The sequence below is a fragment of the Labrus mixtus genome, chromosome 15, assembly GCF_963584025.1.
Source record: "Labrus mixtus chromosome 15, fLabMix1.1, whole genome shotgun sequence".
Classification (NCBI taxonomy): domain Eukaryota; kingdom Metazoa; phylum Chordata; class Actinopteri; order Labriformes; family Labridae; genus Labrus; species Labrus mixtus.
This window is the reverse complement of record NC_083626.1, coordinates 15,519,539-15,544,342: the sequence shown is the minus strand read 5'-3', so window position 1 is coordinate 15,544,342 and position 24,804 is coordinate 15,519,539. Positions and strand designations below refer to the sequence as shown.

The 24,804-nt window shown below is 39.5% G+C and overlaps 1 protein-coding gene and 1 long non-coding RNA gene across 2 annotated transcripts in view; one reads left to right on the top strand and one right to left on the bottom strand.

Annotated features, from left to right (window-relative positions):
- The window catches only part of LOC132989970 (chemokine-like protein TAFA-2), a 75,415-nt gene that overhangs the window by 47,421 nt on the left and 3,190 nt on the right, over nucleotides 1–24,804 (top strand). Inside the window, exons 3-4 of the mRNA XM_061057926.1 lie at nucleotides 18,216–18,365; nucleotides 22,438–22,562. Of these exons, the coding sequence (XP_060913909.1) occupies nucleotides 18,216–18,365; nucleotides 22,438–22,562 (275 nt within the window). The remainder of the gene's footprint in view (nucleotides 1–18,215; nucleotides 18,366–22,437; nucleotides 22,563–24,804) is intronic.
- On the bottom strand, nucleotides 7,684–8,156 carry LOC132990217 (uncharacterized). The gene is made up of 2 exons (XR_009676023.1): nucleotides 7,950–8,156; nucleotides 7,684–7,857 (listed from the first exon to the last, which is right to left on the bottom strand). It is a non-coding gene; the product is annotated as an uncharacterized LOC132990217 (long non-coding RNA).

Below are 24,804 nucleotides of genomic sequence, written 5' to 3'. Positions count from 1 at the left end.
TGACGCATAAAATTACACAATAGAAACACAAAGAAAAGAAATAACCTTCACTGTTAACAAGAAAAAAAGGAATAGTAATATTGCCCTGTATTTAACATGTATAGCAGCAGCTCCTAAAGTGTATGGCATAGCAACATTGTTCTGTTCTTAAGGCACCCCAGGGCGATCATTTAATTGATCATTTATTGTACGCTTTAACGGCATTTCACCACACTGGAAAACCAGGAAACATTTAGCCTTAGTTACTTTTCAAGTTGAATTTTTCTTTTAAATCGTCGACATATTTGAAGTAATATCTTTATGCAGACACACTGTGATGTGATGTAGAAAATGAAACAGAATTATTAAGATTGCAGGTAGTTTGATCCCTTATTTAACTCAAGGAGATCAGATATTGAACAATGACAATTTACCAAAAGTAAGCTTTTAGTTTATTATCACATTTTATCATACTGGTTTCCTCTGAAATAAACTACCTGTTCATTATAATCAGTCCATTTGTTCATCATTATGGGTTTTTTTATCCACTGGCGCTCTGCTCTCTCTTTGTCCTCACTCCCACTCCACTTCAATTGGTGTTGACAAATTCCAAAGAACTGAATTTGTCTGAGTAGGTTCGAGTTCAAAGAACTGAATTTGCATAAATTCACCTTCACCAATCAGCATGTCCTTGGTATCGCAAGTGGTGTGTTAACCATGATGTATTCACTTTTTAAGGTGCCAGGAGTGTATTTTGAGAAGTGGTTTCAGGCACTTTGGCCTTTTGTTGTATATCACAGGATAATCGTTTGAGTTTATTCCTACTCAGATATGATTCCATCACAAATTCAAGCGACTACCGACGAGAATTTAAAAAAAAAAAAAAGTAATGTTTCTAAAGCAGACTGCCTGATTGCTGCCATATTGAACAAGAGGGCCATAAAGCAGTCTCATGGCTTTTCTACCAGAGGGGAGGGGGTTCAAAGCTTTTATTTTACAAGTGCAAAAAATGTAATATGTATTAAAGAAGGTGATGCCTGACAGCGAGATGCACTCTGTTCGGAGGCAGTGTGATTCATGGCCTGTGCCTGGAGAACCAGGTCGACTTTATTGTCATTACACATATACAAGTATAGAGTAACGAAATGAGGTTTGGCATCTCACCAGAAGTGCAAATAAGCAGAAAGTGCAAGAATCTGTGCTATGTACAAGTAATTAGAAAATTTACAGATGTAGACTAAAAAAAAGTGAATTATTGGGTATATATGGCTGGATTAATGGGATGCCATAAATATAAATAAATACTATAAATATAAGTATATTCTTCAGATTATAATATACAGATTAAGGTGCAGTGAGCATGCTATACTAGTTTACAGATAATATACAGAATATGGACAAAGACAAGCAATGTGCTCTGAATACATCAAACTATACATATGTATAGTCTATAATAGCCAGTTTTGTGTTACTGCACTAAATGACTGCACTGGATCATACATTCCTGTACGAACTTTAAAGCAACATGTTTACTAGATGTTTAATAATTGGACTAAAAAAGGACTATGGGTGGTTGTAGATAGAGAGTCAAGGAATCACTAAAGTTTAGATATTTCAGTCTTGACCTGAATGGAGCATGGCACAGTAACCTAAGGTATCCTTTGAGTTGGCCATTATTATGGTGAAAATGTGTTGTCTTAAAATGCAATGCCACTGTGGAAAAATATAAATCATATTGGCCTGTATGGTACAGGTAACTTAAAGTATGTTCCTCTACACAGTTGTATGCAAGTCTTGAAGAACAGGTATCTTTAAAAGGTGCAGTAAGATCGAATGAGAATGTCACCCACCAAGTTGAACCCTCGGAGTAAAGAACAAAAGCCTTTCCAGTGTGTGTCCCAGGTCTCTGTCTCACTATGGGTTCTCACTAATTGGTGTAAATGGAAAGTTTCCTCATTCATCAGTGCTAATCATTACCTGTTAGCTCGAAAGCAAGCCCAGCGAGGAACCAGTCTAGTACATCTCATGGTTTCTTGAGCTAAACTAAAGCCTCCATTGACTCTCTGTTTTTAGGCTAATCCACTCTGTTGAACTAGTGGGAACAACAGAAGTGTGGGTTACCATTTTGGCAATAGAATTACAGGGAGACACATTCCAGTAATGACTAATTAGTCTTTATTGCAGTTTTTAGAAGTCATAAAGATTTTTAATTTGCTTTAAATTAATGTATCTTTTAGTCTGTGAGTTTCTAAACCTCCCTCCCCTTTCTTGTTCCGCCTACCCCTCCAGTCCTCTCTTTTGCCCTCTGTTCCATATTCTCTCCATCCTCCTCTTCCCAACTTTTGCTTTATTTCACAGCTATTAAACCAGGAAATTTCAATCAGGTAGCACAGCGTGAATTTCTGCAGGGGCAAGGGAGGAAGAGTGAACTTTTATTTAATGCGGCCGTCCTTTCTTTTCTCTTCTCCACCTCCATCTCGTCTCTCTTTTCTTTCGCAGCTGAACTCAACCTTGGTTCTTTATAGTTTATGATTCAATTTCCAATTTGTCCTCCAGAAGTATTTGCCTAGTGGGTGGCAGAGGGGTTTTGTTCTTATGTGTTTGTACAATCCTCGTCTTTGGTATTCATAGAAACACCGTCTTAAGGATACATGCATTTGAATTTTCAATTCCGTGTCTGTTTCTTTTTCTTTTTTTTATATTGAAAGGCACATTGAGATGGGAATCTCCCTTTCAAGTACGCTCTTTACAAGCGAGGAGAGATGCTCTGAAATATGTATAACCAATATGTACCATTTCCTTTTATTAGAGGCAAGGATGACCCAAAGAGCTTATTCTGAGATTTGAAGGTTGTTGGTTCACTGGTAGAGAGGGGAACGTCCCAGTCATGTGTTTTGGGGTGTGTCTTTATTGTTTTTTGTGTAGATACTTTTAAACCAGAGCATGTAATTGCTCAATTCTCAAAAACAAAAGTAAAAGTAAAACAAGTTTCTTCTGACTAGGAAGGTGCAAATTGAAATGTTTTTCTTTTAACCACAAAAGAGGAAAATGTAAATAAAAAAGACGATAAAATAAATGATCAAAAAAGCAACTTCTAATCTCTGGGAAAAGGTTGTTGCGTTCTTTAAAACGCTGCAAGCTGTGTCACCTCTTAACTATTGAGATGATTTAACCATGCAGCAACCTGCTGATCATTTAGCTCTGGATTTCTTTGACTGGCCATTTGTACCCATACAGCAGAATTATGTGTTTAGAACATTTAGATCTTGACAAAAGCGTATTGAAGAGGCACAAATTGATCCAAAGCTTTTGCTTGAGCAGAAATGTACATTGTGTGTACATAAGAAGAATTAGAAAAGATTAAGGCTATTACATCTGTATCATAACCCAGCAACAATGCTCTTAACCATCAGCTTCTTTAGAATGGCTACATTTTTATGTTTGCCAAGTGTTGCTCGGATCTGAAGCGGAATAGCTTATTTCCAGAGTTTTCCCTGCAGAGTTGGCATGCTTGGAGCCATGTAAATAATGAATGAAAACATGCTTATCCTTTGAAGGTGCTTCTATAAAATATGTGGGCTGGAAAATTGTTGCCATTTAAGTTCACTCTTTAATTTTCAAAATGACTACTCAGAACCTTTAGTGTTTCCATTGGGTTCATAGAGGGATGGACTAAAACAAAATAGAAAAGGTTATTCTGCAGAATTATTATTTTTTAAAGCCCTTTTTTCAGCAACTACTAACATCCAAATGACAAAAAAAAGATGGCTAAATACACAGCGCAATGTGAAATCGGCGCCAGTCGATACGGCTTCAATAAAATCATTGGGAAAGTGTTTCTATTTGGTTAAGCTTAGTGAAAAATCCCAGAGTGTTTCCTCAAAGAAAGTAGCATTTTCGTGGATTAGCTGGCCTCTATTTTGATTGTTTTACTGTTTATAAAGTAAACAGTGTGCATATGATTGTGTTTCTGTGTGCATGCTCGGCTTTAGTATTCTTTACAATAACTCCACAGCCATGCACTGATGGATGGGCTGCTCTTTCCTTTACTGATGTACTCTGATCAATGCTGATGCAAGGAAAGAGAGTGTGGGAGAGTGAGAGGGACAGAGAACGAGAGGTAATGTGCTGCCTCTGCACATCTCTCTCTCTCTCTCTCTCTTTCTCTCTCAGTCTTTTTGCATTAATCCTCTCCTCGCTGTGACTTTCCCACTATGTTGATCCTGCCTGTATCTGCATATGCTGCACTCTCACCAACATCATCGCCTTAACAGATATGACAGTGTTTCCTCGTGAAGCATATGCTGCAAAAGGACAACTTTCAGCAGATTAATAGATTACAGATTAAGAAGAGAAAATTGAGCGTGAGTGAGACAGTGAGTGTGCATGAGAGTCTTTTTTCCAGTACATGTCTTTAAAGAGGACCCAAAAAAAAGAACATGTCTGTGTGCCTGTTCGGCCTGGCCTCTCATGTTGCCTAAATGTGGTTAAGAGGCTTTTATTTTTAGCCTTTTGCTGTTGTGAGTTAAATAAAACAGCAGTAATGCAGCTTCACTAATCCTCTCACACAACTAATCCTTGCAGAACACCACTGTAAATACTCTGTGGGCTGCATTAAAGCACAAATCACTCAATCCCTCACTGACTGTTTTATGCTCATTTCGGTTCAGATTAATAAAAAAAAAATCTTTTATATTTAATCTAGGAGAGAGATGTTCCGGAAATAACTAAACCTCCTCTTGTCCCCTATCGGACTGGGAGTCTTGGACAATTTTTTCTGTGTGGCCTCTCTTTTTGTGTTTGTGTGTTTTTTTGTTTGTTTTTATTGAAGTGCTCTAAAGCGAAAATCACCACAAGACTCTACATGCTTGAGATGAATAGACATAAAAGTATTTATAGTGGGATTACATGTACATTGTTTTTTGTGTCAACTGTGAAAAAAAATGTAATTATGAGGTTATGTTGAATGTAAGTAGCCTCATTAATCAGGAAAATGTCTCCTTCATGATTAAGAAAACAAGCGGCCCTTTAAATATTTTAATCAACAAATTGTTCTTGTAGAATTTGATTTACAGATCTCTATTTAATGCCAATGTGTTTTCTTTTTAAGTGTTTGCTTTTTAACTGGTGATTACATATCATTGACGGTGATGTAAATGCAGTTTGGAAGAAGAAAGACTACACATACATACAGATACATGTTTGTATTCAAAGCCGGTGGGTCTTGCAGATTGTCCTTTGCTGAACATATTCTGTTCAAAAACAAAAAAGAACTGTGAATGTGCGTCTGATTTTTTTCTCTGACAAAAATGAAACTCTGTCATGAAGTTCTTTAATACTTCCCCCGGTGAGTCCAAAGTGAATTACACAAGCATGCCTGAAGCAAATACAGAATTAACTGCAACAACTTTGGTTTGATATTTTTTTAAACAGAAAAGGAAATGTTTTGGTTGTTAAGCTGAGGGAAACAAAGAGATTTTCAGGAAGGAAACTACACAGGCGATGTGGCGCTTCTTTTTAAAAGGCTGTGCACACACACAGGTCTTCTCGCCCTTTAAACGGCAGATACCTTTTATAACAAGAAATGGCTAAATGAAGCTTAACGCGGTGCAGTTGATTTGTATGTAATCTCACGGGCTTCTCCTGCTATGCTACACCTAATTGTCTGATGTGAAAAAAGGCTGCATCCATGTTCAGTCCTTAGAAAAGGCCTCATGAGGCAGCATAGATTAAACATGTGGGTACATCGTGGGTGTGGGGGACTTTCTTTCCAAAAGGACGAACAGTTGCTGCTTGATGGACTAGACAGTATTTACAATATGACTGCTGCCTTACTTCAACCAACGAGGATTCAAATAAAGAAATAAACATGTGTTAAAGTTGAATTAAAACCAGATTTAGTTTGACACACTTATTAAACAGCTGAGCTAACAGTTACATCGATCCATAGAGGTAGATGTTTGGAACAGCATCTCAAAATGTCAGAACAGGGGACAGACTTATGATAATATACGTCAAAGGAAAATCAGTGTGAACTCTAAAACCTAAGGAGTGGGAGGGTTTGGGTGGGAGGGGGGACTGTGTCAATAAATAAATGTAGGAAGCACAATAATAGGATACAAAAGGCACGTGCTATTGGAGAGAGAACAACAGCAATGTTAACAATGTTAACATTCAAAATCAGTACCATGGAGTAATTGAAGAGGAAAGGTTCAAATGTGTAATACATTTCAGAGAATGTCATCTATTTAATCAAAAGCTTTCCTTTAATATGAAGTAGATCGAGAGTGTATAAACTATGGAAACAGCACAGAGCCTTTAACTGCTTGATTTTCCCAACTCATTGTTTTTAGAGTGATTTGAACTTTGCAGCAGAGCAACTTGAAGCTTAAATTTTCTCCTGCTGCGCGCTAATGGCTCGAACACGGTGGGTCTTCGTTTTTTCTTCCAACGGAGTCCACACGGAGACAAATCATTCCTCCGACACACACTCTCCTCTCCCCTCACACCATTTACAGTCAGAGCAGGCTGTGTCTGTCTCATTCCTCCTCTCTGCCTTCATCTGGCCTCCCTCTCTCTTCTCATCTTTCCACCTCTGGCTCTGCTGCCAGCCAGCCTAACACGCACCAGGGTTTCCCTTTCATTTGGTAGTGAGGGATGGGATGAGAGACAGAGAGAGGTGAGAGAGGAGAGTGGAAGGATGTAATGATCTGTCCTGATGAATGCAGTTAGAGAGAAAGTGCTGACGCAATGGACGAGAGGCTTTAAGAAGTGATGAGTGTAATGCACCAATCACAGAGCTCATCAGATGACCTGTCAATGTGCAATGACTAATGAAATAAATATCAACATTTCAGTCAGGAGAGACAATTGAATAAAGGCAATTATTTATTACAATGAAATATGGAAATGTTTCTTGACAGAAATATTTTTGGCGCTTGGACTCCATGGGGTGGGCGATGTGTAGAATGATAATTCTGAGTGACGGCAGAATAGATCCCCCTATGGAGTCCAGACACTGGTGGTGGTGAAGCTGATGACTTGATGAGAAATGATGGATGATGATTCTGCGAGTTGACGGTGTTGGGGAGGAGGAGGGGAGCACGAAACATCAGCATGAAGGGACTTAAGGGAGAGAAAGAATCCTATTTAAACGGGGAGCGGAACGATGATAGGCTGAAAATAAGGGCGGAACACCATGCCATTGGTTAGATGAGTACCGCTGACGAGACAGCTGATTAACCAACGACAGCCCCCAGAAAATGACAGCTCAAGAATGACAGCGGAAACGAGAGTAAGCGTGCAAAAAAGATGAATGAGAAAGACCCGATCGTGAAGGCAGTTATAGTCTTCCTGACTGAACTTACGCTAGAGCTTCATTTATCTTTACAAAGTGAATTAATTATGTGATTACTGCACAGTAATAATTAAGGATGAACATTTAAGTGAATTATGATTTTTTTGTGTTCGTACTTTCACACACACAGAAAAATAAAAGTTTAAAGAGATTATCTTTTGAGAAGGACACAACAATTAACCCACAGAGACAGAGTTTCCATTGTTTTATGGGAAATTAACTTGAGCTTGTATAGCGCTTTTCTAGTCGTCTGACTACTCGGTGCTTTTACACCACATATCACGGCTATCCATTCATACACATTCTGTTACGGTTTGCATTTTGACCCAAAAGCAGACACGGCAAAATTGAAGGGTTTGAGGTTCTATTGCAGGGCTTGGTATAGGTGGATGGCTGACTGGCTGGCTGGTAGTGACGGCGTGGAGGAGACTCATGGAGTTAGCTGGTTTCGTAGGCAGGCAGGTAATTGGTTGAGTTGTCTGAGAGGAGAGCAGACTGGAGGAGATGACACCGGTGAAAATCTGGACAACAAGAGAGAAAATCTGTTAGGACTCACTCGAAAAACACTAGGAACAAACTCTTACAAATGTTAAGAGCAGCCGATCATAGCTACCACTTCAGCAGACTCAATAATCTGGCAATGAGTCGAGTTGAACCCAGGGCCTTAGCTTGAGGCAGATGAGCAGATGAGTTGCAGGTGTGAGTAGTCACCAGGTGTTTGATTGAAGCCACACCCTCCAGACACACACACACACACAGACACACAGACAGACAGAGGGGGAGGGGACACAAAGGATACACAGAGAAACAGGATCACAGCCAGAGACACATTCACACACTGGTGGCAGAGGTGTCTATGTAAAGTGACCATTAGAAGTAACTAATCCCATTCATACACACTCATACGCCACAGACGAAACAGCGGGAGCACTGCCCAAGGATATTTATGATGTGAAGCTGCTTAGTTTATTATTTCTGTCAGTGTTAATGACAGAGTGTGCAACATGAACAGTAAATCAGCTCCCAGGAAAACACTGAGAATGATGAACAATGAAAGATTCCAGACTTAAGAACAATCTTAGTGTGTTGTAACACTCTGACAGCAGCTCAGCTTGCAGCCCCTCCTGATGTGTTGTTATGATGAACACTCAGATATGAGATGCCTGTTTGTGTGCGCTGTAACATATGGGACTGTCCGGTCTTTCACAGCGAGTAAACAGGATGATAGCAAGCCATTTATCTAGATCTGGGATACGACACCTCTACAACGAAGTGACATAAACAACAACTATAACTCACACACACACACACACACACACACACACACACACACACACACACACACACACACACACACACACACACAAACACAAGGCGACCTGTTCAAATGAAATACGCAGAGCGTGACGTTTACGAGTGTCCTTCCTTATTCCTTTGACAGGAAGAGAATTCAGACAGAATGAAATCATCATCAACACGGCGGCGGCGCTATAGATCTCTCCTCTGCGTTCTCTGACTGACACGGACGAAACCAGGGGAGGGAGGAGGGCGTTTGGACTAAACAAAATCATTGTGTTTCTGTCTCTGTACTGCTTTGCCAGAATGACACAGAGAAGCACAACAGAGAAAGAGAGAGGCAGAGAAAAGAAAGAGAGCACGACACCAGCTTCAGTCAGAGAAATGAAAAGAGGCTGGCATGGCTCTGAGCTCCCCCACAACAATGCACGTTAGAAACCGCTGCAAGAGGTGAAAAAAAGATGCAGAGTAGATAGAGGGAGAGGGAGGGAGGGAGGGGGACAGAAACACAGATTAATAAGGAGACCTGGACTTTCCCCGAGGGCTTATGAAAAGTCACCTCCAGTCAGCAGTTAACAATTAACCAAGGTTTTAAAACACAGGGGCCTCACACCACACACACACACACACACACACACACACACACACACACACACACACAGACAGGTTAATGGCTGAGTGGTTATGCTGTGGTCATACATCTGAGCATATTAACAATTTATACCCAATTCACCACCCTAATATCTTGCCTGGAGCACAAATTAGCACAAATTGTCTGCAGTGGGTTGGGGGTGGGGGTGGCGGTGGTGGGGATGGTGGTGTTGGAGGTGGGTGGGGTGTAATTATTCCAGGACACCAGGCAGCATACCCTGCCACATGAGCTAATATCTTGTATGATGTAGCAGGAGGACAGTGTTGGTGTTCTGTGGAGATAACTCGCTTGTTGCTGTATTAAAGCCTCATGGAGTTCAGTGATGAAGAACCAGAGATGTGTGTGTTTTTGTTGTGTTGTAGGAGACAATCTGGCACAAGCTGTTCTCATGTCAGTGAGGAAGATTAGTAAAGGGTACAGTGGTTCAGCAGGCTGCTTGTCACATACTGAACAACAGCAATTGTCATCTTGTGAGGGTAAAAGTTAGCCACAAATAAGTAAGTTGGAGTGAATGCATTCGGAAAGAGATGTGATGTTTGGTTGAAAATGATGAGGCAGTTTTTGTCTTTGTCTGTGGAGAAAGTGTGTCTGAATGGATTGGGTGATTTTCTGTTGACGTTTGATTTCTGACGAAGCTGATCCCCTCTGTGGACATCCACAATACTGTGATTTGAGTAAGATCCTGGTGTTTTCTTCCTCCCTCTTTCATTCTTTATTGTTGTCACATCATGAGCAAGAGCGGCCGCTGTGAGCGCACTCTTTTCAATCGTGCACACTCACTCCCTCACTAGGGGACAATGAGCTGGATGATGGTGTGTGAATGCTGTGCAGAGCAGCCTGGGTCTGCAGTCTGGGCTTAATCTGTTTTGTTACCAAATGCTATTACGTTAGCCGCTAGCATCCACAAATGCACACTGTCTACATGCAACCTCCTACTTTATTTTTTGTGATATTGAATATACTTGGGTTAAAGCATACAATTTTCAATGGGCTATTGTTTGATTTTTGCTGAGCATGTTCTCCATAAAAAGAGAGACTGCATCAGACGTTTGGGCCAAAAACATTTGTAATTGTATTTGTAAGCAGGGCTGCTGCACAAATTCTGGGCCCCATGAACTATTATTTATGGGCCCCTCCCCTCCCCCAGTGAGATACCCCTGCCTGTGAGAAAGAAAACCCTATAGGAAATAAAGCAGAAACAGAAATTAGACATCTTTAAGGACTAAGGGTGAGGACATGAAACACTGTTCTAAAGCTTCAGGTTGTTGCACAAAGATCTTTTTATTTTCATATCACGGGACAAATTATGTGAAATCAGACATTAGATGCATATTCAGTGTGTTACTGGGACTGTTGGTTGTGTGCATGTGTGTGTGAGTGAGTGAGTGAGTGAGTGAGTGAAGAACTCAGAGAGGGAAAATGGGACCGGCTTTTTCAGTTAATTTTGTTGATATAGTTGTTATAACAAGACAGTATATAAGGTAGGTCTGAAGTCTGAACAAGTTTTTTGATACTACTCCATGATCTAATTTACAAGGACCTGCTATGCGGGTTTTAGTTGCTGGTTATTGTAAGTTTATTTCACACAATTTCTTACTGCTGTCCTGATCCATTTACATAGCAACCTATTCCATCAGTGTGTGTATGGGTAGGTGTGACCTTGCGAAAGCTCGTTTTCTAGTCAGAAGACAAGAAAAGCAATACAAGCTCAAGTCCATTTAGTCCATTTATCATATGTGGTTCTATTCTGTTTTTTGATCTGATGCTTTGTCTTAAATATGCACAAGTTCATTATTGTTGTTCCGCTCCTTTCCCTTGCATGTTTTCTCAGGATTGTAAGGGTGTTAGAGGAAGCAAAGGGCTGCCATTGATCAGTCTAGTCATGCATACTTTAACACACATGCACATACACAACATGAGTACAGAGACACCACAAAGAATCAGTTCATAATCAAAAATTTGACAAATTATTACAAAAACAGGATGTAGCTTAAAAATGTGTCTCAGTGATTGGTTGTATACATGTTCCTAACCTTGAATTGATACTTAATGTATAATTAGCATTGCAGAGGATGAGAGGAGGGGTGGGATGGGTGGGTAGTAGACGTGCAGAAAGCACTCAGAAATGGGAGAGAATAGAAAACAGGGTCGAGGGAAACGAAGACAGTACTGTTGGAGTGTGCGTGCCTCCCTTTCTCTCCATGCTAATTTATTTGGCAGGCTCTTAAACAGAATTTTAATTTGCTCTGTGTTTACAATTCATAACGAATGGTGCCATCTCAGAGGCCAATGTAATCTAATTATTAACACAAATGCATGGATGTATATGCACTGACGGGCACACACACATGCACTGAGAAAACGTACGTTGTCGTCTAATTAACTTGGCAAGCCTTCTGAACCCATTTTCCATTTAAAAGTCTGCTCTTTGAGAACAAAACACAATAGACCTTGGGGATTTCTTAAGAAATATTTATGGTTATTAAACATGTGATTTATATGGTGCATCTATAAGCATCATGGATACAATGGGTGATTTGAAACATCAAACTGTGGGAAAATCTCATGCAAGGACTCTGATGAGGAATAATGGAAAATGACCTGATACCTCATAGAGAAGCTAAAAAAAAATGTCTGGTATAGTGTGCTCACAAGCAGAACCTGACCCTGTATAAAGAATTGAAAAAGAATGGATGGAAAATGGATATAAAGATGTTTTGAATTAATTTTCCCCACACTTCCTTAAAGTTAATCATTGGACAGATAGTTTGTAATTGGTCAATTTCAGAAGTTAACTTTTGCACTATATGGATTTGCTCTATTTCAAGGTGGTTCTCTTGGTGTAATAATCATGAATCTGTAAGTTTTATTTATATTGGTATAGGTCTTAACTTAAAGGGGATTACAGGTGCAAAACAACTCAGCCTAAAACAAATTGTTCAAAATTTAGACCAAAAGTCAACTTGGACCATTTGCTGTTGCAATAAAACCTTTTTTTTTTTTTTTTTTTTACTGTTGCAGGTTCCTCGTACTTAATGCACCACGTTTGTGTGTGTCGGTGTGTGTGACTGTGTTTAGACAGAGAGAGAGATGCACCCAGTGGTAGGAATGACATTTGAAAGCAGTACCCCGCTGGGACCAAGAGCGCTATCTCAGTGATTTATGTGGCAGAAACCAAATGTGTGTGAACACGAACACACACCATCACAGACACACACGCATGCACACACACACACACACACACACACACACACACACACACACACACACACACACACACACACACACACACACATATCTTTTGAGGATCAGGGCAATCTGTCCGTCTGTGAGTCTGTCAGGATCACGTCATCCTTAGTAAATGGGGTTAACAGCCACTGCTGTGTTAAGAGAGGGATAACAAGTCTTCCTGCTACTGAGAGAGATGGGAGGGTGCTTAGAGAGGGGGGGGGGGGGAGAGACGTTGACACGGAGAGCGAGACAAGGTGAGACAGGGAGGACATATTACAGAAAGTGTAAAAATTCTCAGATTTAGGGGCCTGTGATTGAGGATAATGGCTTGCTGGCCTGCTGAGTTTGCTGTGCAGGGCTCAGGAGAGAGCGGGGGGAAAAGTGCTGGAGAGGCAGAGAGAGATTGACATAAGGACGGGTCATTTGTGAAATAGCTGTAGGACGAGGTGAGATAGATGAAGAACATGAGGATGAGAAGGGATAGATGAAGTGTGAAAGAAAGATTGGAAGGAAGGAAGGTAGGTATCTATGAAGCAGAATAAGGGTTGGATTCTCATTTTGGAAGAATGAAATGGTTGCTTTTTTTTTATACTGTAAACAAGCATTATCTGTTTTTATAATGCTCTCTCTCTTTCACACACACACACACACACACACACACACACACACACACACACACACACACACAGTGAGGTTTTAATGTCTCTTGAGACCGTAACATCTCTGAGTGTTTACTACTTTTAATTTAAGCAGTGCATACACCAATGTATTTTCACAGATGAAATAACTTCTAATAAGTATAAGAACTTTTCCAAATTCAGCAGACATTATTAGTTTATTGGAGCACTTCCAGGCGAGCTGTTAATTATTTACATCTCAGCATTAATCAATCTCAAACTTTTGACCCCTTCAGTCATACAGAACAAAATATACATTGTACAGAATAATCTCTCTGATGTTCTGTTTCCTTGTGACTACTGTTGGTCATTATTAGGCTCTGTGTCCACCGAGCGTTTCTTTCTGAGCTCCGACTTTTTTTTTCAATTGTTTTTCCCAGCAGAAAGCGGCTGTCTGGAGAAAAAGCACACTTCCCAGTTTATTTTTTTCTGATTTCTTAGCTTTTTTTTGGTGCTAGCGCTAAAGTTGTAAATCTTTTAACCTTTCAGAAAGGCGCTGTTGACGTCACCGTCACTCTTTTCCAAATAGATATTCCCTGTAGTTTTGCCATCTACGGATCGTGTTTTGTACCCACATCATCTTTGCGCCATGTCTGATCTGGAAATAAACTAAATAAAAGAAAAACAGAAAAAAGTAACGGAGCAGTGTCGGTCATACAGCGGTCTTTGTCAACAGACTGTTGTCATAGAGACAGGACAGATATGCAGCGCTTTTCTTCTCAGAGCACAAACGCTTCATGCAAGCGCTCCCAAGCGCACATCCAGCGCTCTTCTGCCTGGAAAAACCGCTAGGTGGACACGGGGCTTTAGGCCAGATGTTCAACCTACAAGTTTTGTAACAGGAATATTTTGTGAAAGGGTCAAAGAAGGGTTAGGTTTGGGATCTAAACTTCTCGGTTAAGTGAAGAGAAAAGATGGAGAGGAGAAGAAGGAACTGAAGTAATGTTGCGTTCATGTCATACCACATTAAATAAGAACCCATGTTTGTTGGTATTTTGGGTCTTTGTGTTTTCCACTCAGACATCTCCTATGACTTTCTCGCTCTACATCACTCTACAATGTGTCATTCAACTTGACCAATAGATCATAAAAGCTCACATCTTTAGTTCCAATGACAACTTCTAACACTATTTGATGGGATGATCATCAACATTGGCTGGAGGAATTGTCATCTGAAGAGTAAAAAGGAAACATCATGGTCCTTCTTTGTCCTGTTTGCTTTACATTTCAAACCACTCAGTCTTCAGTTCAATGTCCTGTTATGTCAACTAAGAGAACTGCTCTGATGAGCCAGTATGGCTGAAACTTGTTGGCATGTTCTTATGAATCTGTGGCCCTGGTGAATTAAAGGCTTTTTATTTATACCCCTCTGAGTGCGTCAGACCTCTTCAATAGATTCTAAGTTGGATCCCCACACTTAACAGCACCAGTGGGACACATTCTTTTCAACAATTTTTTAAAAACATTTTTTAACACCCATGCAGCACTCCATGCATCTCTTTTAGTTTTGTTTGCATCTTGTAAAAGCATAAACAGAAGCACTCAAACCTTTACAGTTAAAACAGTTTTTGTCTTCAACTCCAATGTACAGCAGTCTGCAGTGATTTTAAAACTATTACTGCCAACGGGCAACAGTTTAAAACTTGTCAAATGGATTTTTCAGATTTGTATCTTGAATAGGCAATGACTTAGCCAAAAAGAGGGGGGTAACAGTGTTATGGGGGACTTATCTGGTTTGTGCATAGAGAGTGGTCAAGATGCAAACTGAGAGATGTTCACTGGCAGTCTCTCAGAAAGGAACCAAAGGCATGAAGGTGACTTTTTGTAAACCTGGAAATGTTTGACATATAATGGCAACATGACTTCAATTATAAAGTAGAAGTTTGAAACTCAGCTAGCAGCCCCCTCAACAGAAATCCAGTGTGCAGCTTAAGAGTGTTAAATAGAAACTGTTTGTCATATAAAATGATACAGATTCAGTGTTTTACTCGTGTGTTTGTTCTGTAGAGAAGAACAGTGCTTTGGGTACTTTGGCTCTTGTTCAAAGCCGTGCTCACAATGATGAATAAGGGTTGATGGATACAATCCAGAGTACAGGCTAAACTCAAAGGAACTACAGTAGATGGGCTAAGGTTAGCAGCAGCTCAGCTCACAGCCTTTCCTGATTTCTTGTGTCTGTTAAAGAACAGGGCTGACACACCGACTGATGACTTTGAGCTCCTTGATTTGTGTTATTTAAAAAAAGCTTTAATCAATGGGTTGTTTCTTTTAATAAAAAATAATATATCCTAACATTAACAAACAATTGAAGAAGGTTAAAATGACAGGTATTTTATGCTTTACCTGTTATCGTTAATAATAATATAATATTAATTAATGAATTCACCTCGTGTTAGAAAACTTATTCTAAAGTTTACTAATGATCTTTCTGGTTTCTTTGGGCCTCTGTCATTACTGGGATACTCCCCAAGGTCGCATTAGAATATTATACATCCAGGACATATCATTATTATTCAATGCAGGGAAAAATGATCATTTCCTGATCATATTTTTGACATATCATCAACAATTGACATGGGGGGAATATTTGGGGTTGGACAATAGTGATACTGTAATATATCACTGACTCACCTGATACAATGATCTGGAGCCAAATATTGATATTTACATTTAATGAGAATACCGCACTATAAACAGCATCACTGCTTGATGAAATCTCATGATGATGCTGAAAGGGTACAAGGACAAAAGTTAATATCAGAAGAAGAAGTTGATCTCAGAGTTATAATGAGAAGCTGGACTTTAGCTTTTTAGTGGCCTTTTATATTCTGAAGTTAATTTGACATTGGGAGAATCATTGATTATTTTGTGATAAATCAATTGACGGAGAATCGTTGCATCGTGTTATTATTGTTATCGTGGGCCACATTTTGAGTATTGTCTTATATTGTATCGTGAACTATCCTGTGATTCCCACCACTATTTGATATTTCTTGTCTACAAATGGAACTTAGTGCAGGATGGTGTTGATGAACCTAGAAGTCAGAGGATCAACAAATTCATTGGTAATTATTCTCTGAGGTTTTAAAAAAAAAGTATACTCAACAAACATTCTATTTCGTAGCAGAGGAGACATTCATTTCTTTCAAGGAGTTGGATTGACAGATAGATCGATGGCTGTATCGATCAAACAGAAACACTATCCTTTGGCCACACTGCGAGTGGATCAAAACCAGAGACATGACAGAAGGATAAGAGACATACACACAGCAGGTGTGATATGAGAATGTGTGCGTTTCCTTGAGATTATAATTGAACTGGGCTCTGCAGGATCGCTGCTTTGTCTTTTTGTCATTAGCCAAGCAAATTAAGAACTTTTCAAATCTCTGTGAGTCTGTTCAACATATTCACACTGGCTCATTCAGTTCATCCTGCCCCACTTTTAAATACTCTTCAAACACAGCAGAGTCATTGTTCGCTGCTTTAGTTTTCATCCCCACACAGTGCACGCTCTTTGTTGTTTTATGGACTTGACTCTTTTGTGATGGAAATTGCAGGGATTACCAGCAACTGTGTTAAAAGCCTGCAGACCTTGACGTTCATGGCAGACACTTTACATACATACACGTGTATACATCTATACACACGCGGCCACATGCAAAGTGGGGCATGCTTAAAGACATGGACAGTGTACAATGAGGGCGTGACATGTTCACATACAGTATTCCTGCAAAGCTTATTATTTGTCCTTGACATTTCCATGTACTTGATGAAAGGCGGTTATGAAAGGACCATGTGTTGACATCAAAATCTTCAAATGTGGAGCTAGGTCTTTGTTCCCTCTCCCTCAGCTGACTCAAGGGACTCCAGTGCTCAGGGTGGACTTGTTGTTAATTAACAACACGGCTGTCTGATTCAAGTGTGTGTTCAAAAAGGTGTACACAATGTGCTAGCTATAGAAGTAGTGAAGTGGCTTCCCATATTCATTAGTATTGTGGCTTATGACCGTTTGGGATGCTATACCATACGATGAAGTCTTACAAACATGGTGCAATACAAACATGGGCGTTTTTTCTGTTAACTATTCTATTCCCCGTGCATTGACGAGAGACTACAAAAGAACAAACATGGAGTCTCTATAGATTCTATAATTGAGAGAGCAGCTTGTGGCTAGGCTCTCATACAGTAACAACTTGCTGTCATTTGTGGTGTATGAAATACAAAGTAAGTTACCTTTGAGCACAGTTTTGTTTGTGCACAAATCAGAGCATAAATAGGAACATTCTTGATTTGATTTGTGTGTTTCTTGAGTGCTCAGGACCATTTGCTTATTGTCTCATAATCACAGAAGTTTTCTTACATTTCATTCTATGATTGAGTATGACATCCTGTCGTTGTTGTTTTTGTGCTTTTACAGCAAAGGTGTTGATGTTTTTCTTGCTTTTCTTGTGACTAACAGAGCCACTGAAGTTTAATTTCTGTAGGTTCAAATACAAAGACCTGTAAAGCTGCATTGATCTGATCTATGCTTGTCGCCAGTTTTGCGTCAATTACCTGGTTGGGTTGTTTGTTTGTTTGTTTGTTTTGGACACAGTGCAGTTAGATGCTCCAACACCACAGACCTCTGACTTGTTTATTCAAAGCTCTAAAAACTGTTCAGCACAACGGTCACCTAGTTAAAATGCTGAAAATAATTTATTCTAAGACATGGGTAGGGATTCATTGGTGTGTTATTTTACAAGCAAGCAGTTAAGGCAGCAAGAGCAAAACTTTCATTCGACATTATTTCAAAACACCACCATAATCCTAATGTCCTTTTCACTTTTTAAAGTTCTTTATTAATTAAGTTCAATGCATTGGTGAGAATAGCTTAGCCCCAGCCAGAGACAGCTCTCTCTCCTTCTGTCTACTCTTTTACTTGTAAATGTTTAAAATCTCATGTTGGATGGAATATCAAAAATATTATGTTATGTAAAATCATCAGGTATGAACACTGTTTGTGTGTGTTGTCTCTGTGTTTCAGTACACGTGAAGGCAGGGACGTGTGAGGTGATTGCTGCCCACCGCTGCTGCAACAAGAACAAGATCGAGGAGAGATCTCAGACTGTCAAATGTTCCTGCTTCCCGGGGCAGGTTGCTGGCACAACCCGGGCCATGCCCTCCTGTGTTGATGGTATGTACCAGTCTTTGTATGTCTGTGCACGTTTTCTATTTACCTGCAAGCTCCCGATGCCAGAACCATCATGATTTAAAAGAGGACCTTAAAAGCTCATTGATTTACAAAGATGCTACTCTGTCTGTTTATAATAATTGGGTATAATGCACACTCACGCTGTTCTTCCATTCACTTTAGTTGTCTAGTGTGATAATAAATCGCTGATGGTCATCTCATGTATATCCATTCATTTTCTTTTTATAACATTATTACATTACAGTACAGAGACGGGGTTACTAGCTTCCATTTTAGATGAAAGCTGGTGTTTGAACTTGTGACGTAAAGCAGAACACACTTCTGAATTTGTAAATATTTTGTGAAAAATGTGTTAGTAATTTGATTTTTTTTTTGTCACACTTTATTAGTCAAATCACATAAAGTTTTTTTTCTACCTGGTTAAATAGAAAGTTATCAATTTTCTCGCTCCACCACCTCCTTACCCCATTATATTTCTTGCTGGGCTGACCGGTTAGTAGTCATAGAGTTTCTTTATTTCAGTTTCTGATGTCAGGGGGGTAACGAGCGACCCCTCCCAATTTGGACTGATGCCTGTTTCTTATTGACATCTGATCGGCTCATGTGGACTCTAACCAAAAACGAAAGTGTTAACAGGTTTCTGAAGTTGTGGAACTTAACTCAAAGTGCTGGCACAAGATGCAGCTAAATGGGCTAAATTGCATATCAGATTTATTAAGATTGAACCATTTATACTCAAGTCTGAGTACCACTGGTCCTGAGTATATAAACGTGATAGCTGCATCAGAGAACAAGCAGTAATAGTTATGTGTGGAGTGGTACTGAAATTTCATGACTTTTGTTATGATGAATTTCATGAAATATTAGTTTTTAATGGGATTAACCAAATGTTTGGCATCATGCACAAAGCGGGTCACCTTATATTAAAGCCTCTCCATCTCATAGTCCCAAGCTGAATTTCTGTTCCACAACAACCCTCGCCATTTCCCTAAAATAACTTTCACTTACTGAAATATAATTGATACTCTCCGTCTGGAATTGAAACAGTTATCCTCAGTGCTAAAAAAACCACATAGATAAATGGTATTTTCAGCAGGATTTATCAACACACTACCCAGCATTCATTCGCCCATTTCAAATCTCAGAACTGATGGGCTATCCTCTGAAGACAATATAGAAGTAGAAGTAGCTCAGGCTGATTTTTCAAGGTTTGCTAAGAAGCCAGCAGTTTATTCAGAAAAATGATAAAGGGTATCAGGGCCAGACACAGTCTTTTTGGTGTGTTCCCCTTTGTTTACAGCTCAGTATTCTTACTAGCTACGAAAAATGTGAGAGAGAGAAGATGTCTACAACCTGATTGATTACTGTGCTTAAACGCTGTTTGCAGAAATTAATAAAAAGTTAAATTATCATCTGAAGATAACCAATGGAATCCAGGATTGCATTATGACTGAAACGTTACGCATGCGATACCTTGAACTTTGAGAATGGCCTACAGATACTGCGTTGATAAGTGGACATCTGTTTATGGAGATGATTTCATTTTGAGTATATTGAAGTTTGTGTCCTGCTGTCAACTGAAAATGTATCAAATGTTTTAAAACATTTGACAGTGAACACTAAGATGTAAATACTCACCTGGCAGTATTTTGTGTTGGCTAAAGAACTGTTTGGGAGTCCTTGTGACCATGTAAGCAGAAATAAATGGAACAGAATCAGACAAAGTGAAGCTCGATTCTCTCTGTCCCAGCATTTCTGTAAAAAGATGTTTCCTGCTGGTAACTGCAAGAGCCTGATCAATTATAAACACAGCCTCTTTCAATCCGATTTTTGTGATGAATTCAGAGGAATTAAAAAGTGGAGGGACGTCATAAGGTTACACATCACAACAGCAATTAAAATTCTATAAAAAGCCTGCTCTGGCCATTACCCAAATAAACTGAAAAGTTAAAAGCAACAGAATTCAGAGCTTTTCTGAACGGTGACTGTAATCTGAGGTTTCCAACCAAGCAAATCATTCCAATGATACACAGAAAATGGAATACAATAAATTCTAATACAACATAATTGCCTCTTAACTGAGAGGCTGAATAATGAAAATGCTCAATGAAGGAGAATTCATGGTCCTGTTGTTCTATGCTGTACTTCAGTACATGTGAAATGAACATAAAAGGATCCCCGAAGATCAACACCCAATATGAGTTTCATTAGACAATCTGAACTGGGCCTTCAGACAAAAAAAAAATGAAAAATGAAAATTGAAAAGATGAAAAGATTTTTTTTTTCTTTTTTTGCCCTTACTGTTGCATGAAACCTGTGTGTAAGCATATGTACAGTGAATTTGTAAGAAATTAGTAAAGCGACTGTCTTTCAGTCAGAGGGTTTTGGGGTTGGGTTTATTGGAGGGGAGAAATGTAATATATTATCTGTTTTGTTTTGTTTTACTCTTTCATTTTTTACTTATAAAGTCTAAAATAAAAAAGATAAAAACTGTGTCAAGGTTGACCACAAAGTGACTCCAAAATGAGTTAGGTGTATTCATTAATACCAAGAAAAGTGAGAGATATTGGCTAATTATAATATTGTAAAAAAATAAACTGTTTTTATCTAGAGGTTGGTACACCTTGTTCTACTTTAGCCTTTTTGGAGTGTTGATGAAATGTTATATAATTACAAATGAAAATTGTGAAAAATGGTTGCAATGTTCTAGATTTTGGATTTAGTGTCATACCCATTAAATGTTTGTATCAACAAGGACGTTTATATATAAAATGTGTTTTGTTTATTTAGTATAACCTCAGAACCTAACGCTGATTTAGGCAGAAAAGGTAAAGACATTAGTTGACTAAAGCTTGGTGTGATACAGCAGAGTCAAAGCTAACACTGCTGAGTCATTTGTGTGTTTGTGCCAGGATCTCTGAGGTCTTCGTTATAATACTTTAGGTAAATATACATTAACATCAACTATTCTTTAAAGAATTAAGAAGTGTGTTTCCTTTGCCTGTTTATGCACATATCCTATTAGCCTAATTATCTAATATCCTATTAGAGTGGAAATGCAGTAAAACAAAGTGCATTGTTACATAAACTCTTGGCTGAGGAGTTGGTGATGAAGCAAAAGAAGTCATATTGAAATGTAAAGAGACTTCAAGGATAAAATGTGTCTCATAACAGAAGTTTGACTAAATTGACGACTGTAGCGTTTACTCGGATAAGGTGAAGAAAAAAACATCTGTATGAACCCAGTAATGAATTGAAACACACAGAACTGTGATATGTATAACCTTGACTGTTCAAAAACTATTTTGAACAGTACAGTCATTTATTTCTATGCATTGATTTCCATGCATGCTGTTTGAAGTGATAGCTCCTCTCCTCTTGTTCAGTATTTAGCAGGCAGGTGAGAGTGAGTAACCATGGTGACCGTCTGTCTGTCAATCAACAATGTCCCGACCCCTCTATGAATAAAACGCTGACCATGTGTCTCAGAATAATCACATTCTGTATTATGTTTAATTGTTGTTTTTTGCCATTCTTACCTCTCTATAAACAAAACTAAAGTTATTTCTGTATTTTCATATATAAAGACATGGCCTATGAACAAAGACTACATATATAAAGCTATACAGTTGTAGGAATTCTGCAGGGCCACCTTTTCAAATGAATGCATCATGCTGTGTGAAAATGTTCTAAATCATCTTTTTTTTAAATGGTGCAGAAAATGTTTAAGTTGTGTGTTAAAATTGATCAGAATCAAGGGAAAGAAAGGTTTGGTGCTCAAAATGTTCTATGGTGCCACCAATTAGTAAATATTGAACTATTTCATGTATCGACCAACAGGTCAAATGAACTAAACTTATGATCACCGTTTTTGTGCTTTAATTTTCTTTTACTGGGAAATAAGTTTGGTTGAACTAGTTAACAACTTGCATATTATTCTTTAAGATCAGTATAAAAAACAATCAATCAATCAATCAATCAGTCAATCAATCAATCAATTCATGTCATGCTTTCTCTATACTCAATATTTGCTGTCTCCTCTCTCTTCCTCCAGCCTCCATTGTAGCTCAGAAGTGGTGGTGTCAGATGCATCCTTGTAATGACGGTGAGGAGTGTAAGGTTCTACCAGACCTCACTGGTTGGAGCTGCAGCACAGGCAACAAAGTCAAGACCACAAAGGTTTGTGCACGCAATCTCCCTCTCTTCTATCTGATGGCTCTATCAAACACAAACACTCCGCTTATCCCTCTCTCACAATCATGGTCAGACCAACCACCGGATGACCCAGTTCCATCTCCATCCTGTTATATCCCTGTCCTCTCTCTATTTCCATCCAGGCTTATTTGTCTCTATCCCCATACTTTTTTTTTATTTTCACTTCCAAATCATTCTTATTCTTCTCTCTTTACTTTCCCTATCCACCCATTTTGGTTCTTACATCAAACAATTCTCAGAATGAAAAAAACAAGGCCAACAGGAACCAGTCAAATAAAACACACACACACACACACACACACACACACACACACACACACACACACACACACACACACACACACACAGTCATAACATCACCATGCGCTGCATTCCCACTTTCCCTATTTCGCTGAATCTGACTGACATGCCATTTGACTTGATGCAAATTCAAGTAACCACAACATGCATACATAGTGCCTTTATAAATCCTCAGACAGGAGTCTGCTCTGAGTTGCACATAAAACAGCATGTGCGATTCATGCACAAGTAATTGTTTTCCTTGTATTTCCTAGAATATCAGTCTGTATCTTTATGAAAGTTGGTGTGGATTTACATTATATATGTTTCCGCTCAGCCCCGACTGGCACCTGTTAGCTTCTCTTCAGTGTCTTGACCTGAGCAGGGCTCTTAGCTGTCTGTCATAGGAGGGAATTTGTGCGAGACTCACCTCATGTCACTGTGTGTTTCTGTTTCTAACCTCCATCCTTCTCCCTGCCTTCTCACCTTCCATTATTCATGGCTTGGTGCAGACCTTTGTTTTCTGCCTAAATAATTGATCGAAAGGCGTGGTCAGAAGAGGGAGAGAGTGCATCTCCGCGGGTAAAAAGAGAGGAATGAGAAAAGCTTCAATCACACATGGTCTCCTCTTTCCCCGCTCTCTCTTTCTCTAAAACACTCAGAGACAGTCTCCTGCACGCCGAGCTGATTAAGAATTCCTTCCTCCACTTTTCTCCTGCTCACCTCTCACCTAGCAGAGTGGATCTTGCCCCTTAAAGTAACACTTCTCCCTTCCCAACAGCCCCTCCTCTTATCCTCACACCTGGCAGAGTTTTCTGCAGTGCTAAAAAATGTGTATGTCTGTTCAGAAGTGCAACTAACCTTTCCAAAAGACCAGCTCACATCACAGGGGGGATAGATGACGAAGAAAAGTACAGACCAGAGTATTTAACCAGCACAGTGGAAAACAGAGACACTAAAGGGTTAATCAGATATGGAAATGATGTAATTTCAGTTGCTCCACACATCTCATCTCAAGCATTCTGTATTATGAACCCCAAAATGTGCATTTATAATCCCTCACATGAGATCAAAGCCAACCAGTCTCATCCAGGCATCTCTTAATCATTCAGTCATAGTTTGAAAGAGCACAAATATTTTCTATCTCCTGCATTCAGGTTTTAGATTAATTATCTTGCTGTTGATTTTTGTGTGTGTGTGTGTGTGTGTGTGTGTGTGTGTGTGTGTGTGTGTGTGTGTGTGTGTGTGTGTGTGTGTGTGTGTGTGTGTGCGTGTGGGTGTGTGTGTGTGTACATGATACAAGCACTTCGGCTGATGTGTTTGCCTGATGATGATGATAAGAGTGATGTTTTTCTCCTCTGGTGTGGTATGCCTGGGTCAAGATGCGCCGGCATCCAGATCAATACCATCGAACATTCTCTTATAGTCCCATTAAGACCGACTCATTAATTGAAATTGACGAGGGAGAGAGACGGTGTGTGTGAGAGAGAGAGAGAGAGAGAGAGAGAGAGAGAGAGAGAGAGAGAGAGAGGGAGAGAGAGAGAGCGAGAGAGGAAGGCATGGAGAGCATAAGGGATTTAAGGGAGATGGATGGCATAACAAGAGGAGGGTGGAAAGGAAGGTGCTGAAGGCATAGGTGATAGGTAGATAATAGGATAAAGAAAACACTTGAAAACAAGAATACTGGAAGTGGTCAGCTGACTGAGAGCTTCTGCTTGTGTCTGGCTCAACACAGCAGGCAAGAAGACAAAAGAGGGTCTGGCACACTCCATCCTCCCCTGGCTGAGAGCAGAGAAGAGGAGGAGAGGAGGAGGGCAGAGGGAGGAGAGAGGGCGGGGGTGGGAGACAGCCCGATCAATGCCAAATAATATCATATGGATGAGCAGACAGACACGGCTGGGCTGCCAAGCTACTGAGCTGTCATAGA